General features: G+C 29.9%; 1 protein-coding gene across 1 annotated transcript; it reads right to left on the bottom strand.

The window, feature by feature from the left end:
• On the bottom strand, window positions 264–5,328 carry LOC109331752 (protein phosphatase methylesterase 1). The gene is made up of 13 exons (XM_019566441.1): window positions 5,192–5,328; window positions 5,017–5,101; window positions 4,857–4,927; window positions 4,040–4,154; window positions 3,838–3,917; window positions 3,346–3,430; window positions 3,182–3,262; window positions 2,846–2,940; window positions 2,637–2,687; window positions 2,073–2,153; window positions 1,245–1,317; window positions 1,070–1,147; window positions 264–586 (listed from the first exon to the last, which is right to left on the bottom strand). The coding sequence occupies exons 1-13, from the start codon at window positions 5,281–5,283 to the stop codon at window positions 548–550; spliced, it is 1,026 nt and encodes a 341-aa protein (XP_019421986.1). The 5' UTR covers window positions 5,284–5,328; the 3' UTR covers window positions 264–547.

Here is a 12,591-nt window from a genome sequence, read left to right on the forward strand (position 1 = left end):
TGTGTAAACGTTAATTACGTAGCTCTCAAAAACTAAGATAAATAGAATTTAGTTGTTAATAACTGCTTCATTTTATAACTTAGCTTTTAGGCTTCATATGAGCAACCTTTTTCATGGACAAATTGAATAATGTAGTGCTAAGGTGGTCATTTTAATTTATTCTTTGGAAAGATCATGTTCTTAATATGTATTATTCCGAAGGTCTGCGACTTCACGTGAGAAACACTACAAGAAAGTTAGTAACGGGAAACTTGTTAATAGTAAAGTGAGAACTAAAGTGTGGATAGTATTGGTGGGAGACTTGTTTCATTTCACTAGCAAAGTGAGCAAGTATATGTCCAACTTCATCTATCACTAATGTTCATGACATTTAAAATCTACATTATATAATAAACTTCATCTACCCAATTCCCACCAAAACATGCAATAATCCATACTCTTAAGTCATAATCCTAAAAAGCAAATTACAAGAACAATGAAAGGAACGTCCAAGATATCCATCCTCACCCTGTAGTAGTTGCCATTCTTGGTTTATGGAAGACTTGATTCAAGGTTTTGAAAAGGCTGCCTTACGGAGCCCGGGTATCTGCAAAATAGGAATTACGATTATACGATCCATATAATAAAAAAACGGTCACCCAATGCCTAAGGCAGACTCTCACCCAGTGGAGTATGAGTAGGATAGATGTACTCAGTTTTATCCTCACAAGCGGAAAAGTTATTTTCATGATTTGGACATCACATTCAGGTCACAAGCCAAGCAACCTTACTGTTGCGCCGAGGTTCACGATGTAATACATGAGATATGATGCATTCAATTTTGTGTTCTACATAAATAGTTGGTATACCAGATTCCTTTCACTATCCAAAGTAGGTATTTTGTGTGTTGAATCTAACAATAAGAGGACTAGAGTTCAAGGATATCAAACTCCCTAGTTCCTACCAGATTGGAGTGTTAGCTTCATTGCTTATTTCTAAGGAGAAAACACTCACAAATGCTACATTAGTGCCATCTCTAGGGAAGTTGTAAACAGTATCTGAGAGATCACAAAAGCTACATTATACATACCTCAACTCCATGAGGGCCTATTCGGTTACGAGAGATAAAGGTAATGATCAGAGTTGCAAATTCGTCAGGTACATCTTCCTGAATATATTACGACAGAAGCTGTCCGATTAAAAATTAGAGAAGAAAACCGGACAACAATATAAAGAATGCAGCAAGAGACATGACTAGTATGAACCTGAATAGCATGCCCTGTGTGTCTGACTACGACCATCTGAAACTTCCCTTGCATTTGACCAATTGTGAGAGACCTGTTGCATGAATAGTTCCAAAAAACAATTATATATTCTCAAAAGCTCACCGAGAAAAAGAATAACAAGAACAGAATAACACAATATACAATACTACTTATACTAGACTTATTCGAATGAAAATTCATACTACTATCTCAATCATATAGCCCACTTTCATACTAAATCTTAACTAAGCCATTGTTATTTATCTAAGGCGGCTAAATTTTAATTTCAATAAGAATATATATATATATATATATATATATATTATGCACACGTCAAATGCCACAAATTTCAATACGAACTCGGGATTTTGCATGTAATGCTACTACCACTATGTACTGCAACAAATGAATAGAAAGAAAAAGGAAGAATCAGTAAGTGGGACACAACCTTGTGATGGTACTAGTGTTTGACAATCAATAAACTGAGAAAAAACTTAATTCTGCCAGTACTCTCCATTCCTTCATCGATATTTAATAATCTCTGAAGATATATAGATAATTATCATTTCCAAGATTATGCTTTAAAAAATCTGTTATTCATGAGAGCAACTCAAAATCAAATCTCTGATTTACTGCTAGGACCACACAGTTTTTATCAATAGCTTTTAGAAATAAGATGTAAAGCCATAATAAAAAATTTGCATATGGTTGTTTATTCCGATTCAAACAACTGAAATGGACAAACTACAATGAGAAGAAATTTCACTTAAAACCGATAAAAAAATTAATGAATACCACCAAAAGCTAAAATATTTCAAAGGATGTGACCTGTCCATTCGATCTGTTCCTGCTAATAACAAGAGCTTCGGAACAGGACATGACAAAAATTTATCAGAGAGGCCCTCATACCTGCAAGAAAAGATATTAACTGTTTAATTGGATGATGAAGATACCTTAAAATTCACTTTCAATTCGATGACTTATTTAGCTCAGTTCTATATGCTTAGAATCAAGTCATCATATTTGCACAACAATTAAGTAGTTCAACATATAATTGTAACAACAACAAAAAAGGAAAAAAACAGTCGTGTGAAACGATAGAGCCAATAGTCATTGTTTTATATGACGTTTTCACTTTTCAGAGTTATGTGTCTCTATAAAGGCCCATTACCAAAATCCATATGCATGCAGTACGAGGCAATTAGCCAACAACAATCCAAGAGAACCCCGTCAACAGTACAGATGCAAAATTCAAATACATCAGGAAATTGTACTAGGATTTGTTATCTCTTATTTAGAACACAAATAGAAAGGAATTGGTTCCATTTCTAATATTTTTTAACTACAGTGAGTACTGAGTAGTAAACACAAAAAATTAAGAACAAAACATACCAGCCTTTCCAATATTGTTCAGTCTTTTCCAGCTCCGTTCGGTAAACATAACTGCAGCATCAAATCAACACCATGACAATCAAGTGTAAATCTAAGAATCAAAGTCTACGGAACAAGGTTGTTTTGTTTAAATCGGAAAAGGGAGTAAAACTAAAAATATGACTTTTCCACCCCATGTTAATGATAGGTTAAGGGAGCGAGGCACCAACCATTTCTTTGAATCATCATACTTCAATGTGGCAGGGATTGATACACGGGCAGAATCAACATTTCTTAAAGAGCCAGCCCTCACATTCCATTCAATCTTCATACAAGCAATTTCAAGTCAAAACTTACCAGTATAAATGAAACTACTCACAAGCGCCACTTCAACTTAGACACTTCTATAACAAGATCCGATATTCAAGAGGTACATCACATATTCGGATGAAAATAAATGGAAAAAAGGTTAAGAAAATAAATAAGATCCAACTGAGAAACAGGTGTGTCTCAGCCAGATAGCAAAAAACTTAAAAAGCAAAAAAAGGCATAGACCCAGATCATACAGCTTTTTCAATGCTTGAAAAATGCTGCATCCTACTAGACAGGATTTTCTGCATATGAATCAGTGAAGACATTGCTGTTCCCTGAAATTTGTGACAATGGACATATCAGTCCTACTGATGAGTAGTCATGGGTAGCAATACCGAAGGTAACTATGGAAACCAACCTCTACAACATCCACAACAACCAACCCAGCTAAGGTAGACAATGATCTCCTTGCAGCAACATGCACAGCAATTGACCCTCCCATGCTTTGGTGATAAAGCAAATTTTGATCAATATGGTTAATACTTTACATCACAGTTAAATATCATTTATGTAAGAAAAAGAGAAAATTTAATCAAGTTGGTTTCACCAATATTTCTGTATGAAGAAAGAAAATAAAACTGACAAACGAAGGACAGGGAGTCCTCTGCAAATACCGACAAAATAAAAAAGGCAACATGAATATCAGCAAGAGCAAATGTGAAATGAAAGCATGTTCACCAATCACATTCAACAAAATGCTTATGACTAAATGATGATAAATATAGTGAAAAATATAGCAATTGTGAAACCTTGTTAATTGATGCCTAAAAAAATGTTTTCATTTACGCAAACCACCGAAGTCTATATAAGTGACAGAAATCCAATCAATAAATTCAAGAAAGGAGATCACCTGTGACCAACAATAATAATGGCCGGAGGAGAGTCTCCATATAATTGCTTTATAACAGCCAATACATCATTGCACATAGTCTGCACAAAAAGATGATCATCTCTACTAGCACTAAAGCAGTATACTGACAACCATAAAGATGATCGTAGTACACATCTACATGTTCAACAATGTTCGGTACAATTTATTAATGAATTTGTACCTCAACAGACAAATCAAGTTCATTATCTGTGACTGACTTCCCATGACCTCTCAAGTCCATAGCAACTACTCTAGCTTTCTCCTTAATTTTACTCGCCGCCAAAGCAAATGAAAGCCTGTAATGGAATCACGTGAATGCCTTCATTAGACCACAAACTCTACAACAATTTTTGAAACTTCGGGCATGTTTAGCCAAACAGATTAATTAAGCACTTCTTCAATAAACTTTTTGAATTAAGTTAAGAAGAGTTTATTGTCTTAAGTTTCTCTGGTAATCCTATCGACATATGCTAATAAGAGCTTGTAAGAAGGTTATGAGCTATTTTTATGGGTGAGTTCAGTTAAACAACTTAATAAATCGTGTATTCAATAAGCTAAAAAAGTTTATGTTCATGTGCTTCTCTTATGAGCTCATTGAAATAAGTTAAAAAGAGCATATGGGAAGATCTCAAGTTATAAGCTATCTCCATAAACTATTTCCATAAGTTGTTTCACAGACCCATGTAAGCTCTTCCAAAGGCCCAGTGACAACAATCAAGTCTCGTTCCCATTGGACGAGGTCGGCTACATGGATCTAAAGACGCCATAACGCTCTTTTGTAAACCATGTCAATTGACAAAATCATAGATATGTAAGACTTTCTTAATTATTTCGCCCGATCGTCTTTAGTTTTTATCGGTCTCCCTCAGGCTCTAGTAATTGGTTAAACTACCCTCCATTTTCATAGCATCCTTTATTGTTTTTCCTATAAAATCATTCTCAAATACTCTCTGGGTGTCTCGAATTTAGTGAAAAAAGAAGAGATAAAGGAATGATACCCAGAATAACCACCACCGTGTAAACAGAATACAACGGGACCCTCAGTTCCTGCCATATACAAATGAAATACCTATATAATAAAATGAATAATAAAAAGAGTGAGGAAGATGGTAATTTTTGAAGAGGAATAAGAAGAAGAAATGTGAAAAGTAAACAAACATTATTGGAATCAGGAATGGGAAGATCGTCTTCTTTGTCAAAATAGGAAGACCAATCTTTGGGTGAGTATTTTTCTGAAGAATTCCTGAAATAATAATAATAATAATATATGAATATGATGATGAATGATGATTCAGATGATGATGATTCTGATGATGAAGATTGAGATAGATACTTAGTTGAAGGACGATGAGGAACAGAGGCAAAAGCGGAGTGAGGATGAAATTGGTGTTGTGGAATAAGTTCATCGCTACCATCAGAATCCATAGATAACTCTCTCTCTCTCTCTCTCTCAAGATCCCCAACACTTTCAACACTCTATGCCTAAGCAATGTCCTCTAACGAGTGGAAGTGTTTTTTTACACTTTCTAGTTTCTACCAAATCGTGTGTTATTCTCGATTATTTATTTTCAAACAAAAGTATTATAAATTAATGATAAATGATATGTCAACAGTGTAAAAAATAAACACTTATATGATTTGACAATATAAATTTTAAACTCTATTTTTATACTATCTTAATTGGGTTACTTTTATTCAAGCATAAATTTTGTGAATTTTCCAGTTAAAAATATAAAATTGTACTATAGATCATTTTTTAATCTATACTATATATAAAGGCAAGATAATATACATTGTGTAATTTATATCATGGTGTAATTTTCACTTCCTATTTTACCATTTATATTATTTAATTTTCACCAAAAAATCATATAATCATAATTAATCACACCCAACATATTAATTAACTATATCTCATACCTTAAACTATATATTATCATAAACACACAAAATATAATATAAAGTACACTAAATACAATAAATATATTCTAGTTATAAAATATGAAATATATAAAAACTAAATATATAATAATATTATACAATATTGATCGGCAGACACGATGTGCTTATTCACACTAATTATTATAAAATAGCTGGTTTTCTTAGGATGTATAGTTTAGTTAATGGTATTTTATGATAAATGGTTGTGCGACATGTTCGGCGGACAAAAAAATAAGTTAGATTTTGTCTTTGGATTTTATTTATCCAGAAATATGTTAGAAAGTACAAGGACAAATGTTATGTAATCTTAGTTGAAGGCAAAGAAGAGGACACATTTAACGTTATTCATGGTGTTGTCGTCTTAAGCTTGGCATCAATAGAAGCATTACCGAGATGCAAGGGTAAATAAGAGGACAACATGGTATAAGATTGGCATTTTGAAGCTTGGAAGTAAAAGAACAACATATATCAAATCTACGGGCGTTGGTTCAAGTGCTACATGCTTGATTTTCCTTAAATAATGAGTTTTGTTATGGAAAAAATGTTCATTGAGAAAGTTAGCCTCATGTACCTATAGATATCTCAGCAGCTTGAACAGGATTGCCTACAGTGCAAAAATACACGTGGGAAACCAAATAAACTACAACAACAAAAAAAATATGTTCTGGTCAAATTTTGGGTCACTGTTTGTACAATTCCAAAACAACCTTTTACATGTGTAATTGTTATTAAAGAAAACATAGACATACATAAGTTCTAGGAATGCATTCTCTCACCAATGTACCATTCTATTCATCTCATGGTCTATATACTGCCAAACATATACACACTTCATATGTGATATTGTTATATTTTAGTTATTCAGAATATTATAAAATGAGTGAAATCTAGGTTTTTTAAACTTATTCCTCATCACAGTCATCAGTTGTATAATATCTGATGATTTAGATTTACTTACTAATTGAAATGATTAGTTTTCCTAAAATTGATAATTATGATATGAAATAAATTTAAAAAATTACTCTTAGAACAAGTGAATCCCTCGTCTTTTAAAATATATTGTGTTTGAGCAAGAATAACACTATACCAAGGTGAAATGGCAATTTAAATTCAACAATGGGATTTCGAATATGACTTGAGGGAAGGGCTAAACGGCGTCGTTTTACTGCTGCCAAAAGAACTTGATTCACTTTTTTGTTGGGCCATTGATACTCGCTGGTTCCTTATTGGGCCGATCCATAGAAAAGTCCATTATCATATTCTTGAAGGAGACCCTCAACTTTAAAGTTCCAAACATTCTTATTGCTTTGTATACCTCACAAATCCTACACTTGTCATCAAATATTAATAATTGAAATTTTAACAATAAGGATGAATGTTATATACATATAAATATTCAGTCTAATATTTATACACCGACAATACATTGTCAATCATTCATTTATATTACTTCTATATAAAATTAAATGATAATTAAAAATTAACAATGAATAATGCAATAACAATATAAAAAAAATTATATAGTTAATGCATATATTTTTTTCTCATAAATATTTTACCTGCACATTTTTAATGAAAGTGCAATCTTTGGATGCTTTTGTCTCTTGTTATTTTTTTATAGTAAAAAATTAGGATGAAAGACGATTAATTGTATCTCAACCATTATATATCTTACTAATGAGTAATTGGTTGGGATATAATGCCATGTTCATTACTCAATTATCATATAAGGTGATCTTTTTGGTTTCCTACATGTATTCTCGTACTGGGGGCAATGCTGTTCGAGCCGGGAACATCCACAGGTAAGTGGGGCTAACTCTCCCAACGGACATTTTTTCCATCCACAAGACTCGAACCCGGGTTCTTGCTTAAGAGAAATCAAGCATGTACTACTTGAACCAACGCCCGTTGGTAGGTGATCTAATCCTATGCATTGCATTATTCAATTTCCCCCCTCATATATCATATGAAAACGTGTGTAGAAAGAAGATACAAATAATAAAGTTGAATTATTAGTGGGAGAATATTATGTCAAGTTTAAAAAGGTGTGTATGATTTATAATGTTAGTGAATTGTACTAGCATCTTTAACAACAACATTTATTTATTTATTTGAGTTTCTTATATTATTTTATAATTTATTATAACATATATTTTTTCTCATAATAACAAACATCTTTCTTATTATTATTTAGGTTTCACAACATCAACATCTATCTCTCTTGACTTTCATTTAGTTTAAAACAACCAAAAATTGTTCTTATTTGAGAACAAGAGTCAGAAAATAAGATTAACACACTAAATAATATATTAAAAATATTCTTATTCCATTAAGAATACCTTTAAGAATAACCACTAGTTTGTGAAAATATGATTATGTGAAATAACATGGGGATGGGATGTGCATGCATGATAGTGGAATATAATGAAAGTGGGTTGTCATTTTCATTAGGGGACCTTATCACAGGTCAACTAAGGTCCCAGTCAGGTATTGTGTTTTAAATTGTAGGGTACAACCAAGCCGAAAGAATTGTGTAGGGCACACTGAGTTTAGAACACGTGTTTTTTGAAGAAGAAAAACGGTATAACACACACAAGTTAAGTCAATAGGGTTGGTTGTCCCATAAACACTTCATAAATGTACGGTCAGGTATAATTCTTTTACCCACTTTTTCATCAATTACTACAATTTAACCATTATTATCACACTTCAAAAAATGGGTTAGTATCATATTGCAAATACATAACAAATAACATGGAAAAATATATAAGAATATATCACTTTTATCATTTAAATATAAGTGTAATATTTATGTATTGAATATTGATAGTATAAACATTTATATATAATTACTGCATCATCTATTATTCATTTTTGTAATTATTTTTATCTAAAGTCAATATTGATTAAAAATAAATTATAAATGATACAATAACAATGTAAAAAAAATATATATATATTTTTCTCCTTGAATATAATTATATGACATTTTTAAGCCTTTAAATGCAAAAATAAGAATCTTCTCTCCAAAAAAACATGATTTTAATTAACAGTGTTCAATAATGTTTTCTTTTTTTACTTTTACCTAAGAACTCTAATGATCTATGCTTATTAAAAGATATAATATTAGCCTTTAATTATTAGGTGATAAACTTTCATAAAAAAATGTTGTTTTGTAGTAACATGTGCTATAATGGAGCCAGAAAGAAATTAATTATATGGAAGTTTTTTACACTACAAAATATCCAAATATATAGAATGAAAAAGATAACAAATAAATATCATGTTTCTTAGAATTTTCACAAGCTAAGTGGGAGCAATTTTATTATGATGTGTTATTAGTATATTTTATTATGACTATATAATATAGTATTGATACAGTATTTTACATTTTATATACTGAATAAATAAATCCATATTTACTTCATCAACCCTCTTTATTAATAGTAAGATTGATAATAATATGTAGAAGTTAATGATCAAACTTACATAAGATTAATAGTAAGAAGATATAAATCCATATTTACCTCATTGTTTCTCATAAAATTTATTAATATATATCATTAATATTAAAACAAAGCATAAAAACTTAAATATGTTTTATTACATTTTGTGTTAGAATTAATTCTATTTTTTATTAATTTTTTGTTTGGCCATGTATATTCCGAGGAATATATCTCCAGACATCAATTTTCTTCTCTGCGTACATAGGATTCAAACTCAAATTATTGCTGGAGAGAATATAAATAACTAATAGTATATATTCTATTAATTATTAATTAATCATATAAAGGTAAAATATTGTATAACTCTCACCATGATGTAGTTTTCATTTCCTATTTTACTCTTCGTATTATTTAATATTTACAAAAAATCATATAATCCTAATTAATCACCACCAAAACATTAATTAATCATATCTCTCATCTTAAAATAAATATTATCATAAACACACAGAAATTATAATATAAAGTACACCAAATACAACAAATACATGCCTTTTTGCCATTGATTTTAACATTTATTTACTCATTTAGAAAATGATTAGATAAACAAATAAGTGTGTTTATGTAATTTTTAAATATTGCAATTTTAATATTTGTTTTGGTGTTTGTTAACCTGTATTCACATAGTGTTGTTAAAACCGTATCAGTTATCAAACCGATCAGGGTATTGGTATATTGACATAGTAGTTCAACCGGTTGTTCAGTAATTAAATCGCATGCCGGTTAAACCGGACATACCTACCTATATTTATATATATAAACATATACTCAAATTTATAATTCATATTCATAATCTACTCAAAATTCACATAAGCAAACAACTTTAAGTCTTTAACAATTCAAAGCCTAAATTACAAAACATATATCAATCTAAAAGTATCACTTAACAACCGCAAAATATAAATAAATGACACAAGTTCAAAACGCACTCTATAAAAAAATTAGAGTTTTAAAGTTTAACACCAAATAGTCAAAGTTGTCTCATGTCGAGATTATATTTTTGCACCAAATTCTATCTTTAGACAGTACTCCATGATTATACAAATGTCATTGAGAGTACACAAATGTTATGAACCAAAAGGTGTAATCTAAGTATGCATTGGAAGCATGTGTCTTAAAGTGTTGAAGAAAAGTTGAAAAGATAAGTCAGTTTTTAAGTTTTAAAAAAAAAGAAAATATGTATTAACCAATCGGTTTAGTCAAATACCGGTCGGTTCATCGACTCACCGGTCTTGATTGATTTTGACCGTTTTGATACTTGCCCAGTTCAACATTTGTACTATATCAGTTAAGGGTCTGGTCGCCAGTTTTTCAGTTGAACCGATAGATACATTATGTTTTTTTACAATTCACATTTGTTTAGTTTAAATGTGTAATCTTTATATACTATAGACTATTATAAAAGAATTATCTTCCCCAAAGAATAAAGAAACAATTTTTACTCTGATATTATTTTGACACCTCTTACTCTTTTATTGGTATACAAATATGAATAAATCTATACATTATTTTTACTCCATTCCATTTCCATAATTGCCTAACCACTTTATCTCCTCAATTTTCTTTTGTTTTTTTTTCATTTCAACTTAACTCATTTGAACTAACATTTTTAAAGCTTAAAGTAATCAATAAATTGAACATACTAATATATAAACCCTCTAGCACCTCATAACAAATCTTCATTCAATCACTTATTTCAATTACCATGATAATAATCTCAATATTAAAAGTATATGATGCAATTAATGTTCCTTAACAAATAAATAATTAAAAAAGTTTGGAGGAATTCTAAAACTTATTTAAATAACTTTAGGTAATGAAAGGATAAGTAAGTTAAGAGTAAAGTTAAAATTAAAAATTACACTGATTTAATTATTGTTATGATATTTGAGTAAGTTTTATCTTTATATAGTAAAATATACTATATATTTGTATTTATTTGTTGGTCACGCTTTGTATAATATTATCTCTCTAATCATCTATATTTATGTTTCTAAATTGTCAAATTTATCATCAAATTGTTCATCTGAAATTATATATTATTGTGTTCGTCATAAATTTTACCAATCTACGAATCCTCTAATGTTCAATGTGTTCATTGGATTCTAATATGTACATTAAATTTTAATATAAATTTTGCAATTAAGTATAATAACTTCGACTACTTCTCCCCATATTCAATCATCTAAACTAATATATATTAACCAAAAAGAAAAATAAATTAACCATCCTCTAATTATATATATGCATGAGAAGAAAACAATGATTTTATGAGTATAATATATGTAGGGTAAAAGTTTATACATATTCACTATATCAAACCTCATTTATTTTTAATAATTTTGTTTGAAACGTCAATAATAACTAAACATGAATGTAATACTATATTTTATAAAATTGGTACTTAATATATATATTTTTCTTTATTTTTATTTTAAAAATAAATATAATTGAACTAATTTGGTTTTGGTTCAAATGGTATATGCTTAGTTTCCTTAAGCAATGTTTCGAGTTTAGGTCATATGAATGAAAAATATTTGCTAGAAGAGTTAGCCTCACATACCTTGAGTTTTCCTCGCTCAGACATAATTACCTTAAGATCATCTCCAATAAAGAACAACAATTTCACTTTTATTTGGGTCTCACACGTTATTTTATATAATTTATTAGAACTCATAATGAAATAAGAACAACATCTATTTTTTACTCACATGACAAATATTATTCTTACTTGGGTTCCATAACATCTACTTTTTCCCCACATATCTACCTCTCTTCTCACTTTTCTTTGGTTAAGACCAACAAAAAATATTATTATTTAAGAACAAAAAATATAAAATAAGAATGATACAATAAATAATAGAATAAAATTTTTTTTATTCCATTAAGAACAATATTAAGAACAATAACTATGGTCGCTTTAAGTGCTACAATAATACACGTGGGAAATTAAAAAAATTTATAATATAGTTATGGTTTTTGTTTTTAAATATGGTTTGGTTGGTTGGTGCGTGTGAGCAGGCACAGCTGGTGTTTAGCGGAACCCAGCTGGCACTGTACGGTAACAAATACGCAGCTACCGTCGCCGTTTTTGTCTCTTTCCATTTTTCTCTTTTTCTTTCTTTTCCCTATAATATATAATTATATATATCAATTATCATTTCCCACAAGTGTGCAAAGACACAAAGACCTTACCCCTTCTTTTATAAGATCTCACTATATTTTCGTTACACTGGTTAACTCCTTCAAACTACTTTGATTTTTATAAATATATATATATAATAAG

Source organism: Lupinus angustifolius, chromosome LG17 (assembly GCF_001865875.1).
Source record: "Lupinus angustifolius cultivar Tanjil chromosome LG17, LupAngTanjil_v1.0, whole genome shotgun sequence".
Taxonomy (NCBI): Eukaryota; Viridiplantae; Streptophyta; class Magnoliopsida; order Fabales; family Fabaceae; genus Lupinus; species Lupinus angustifolius.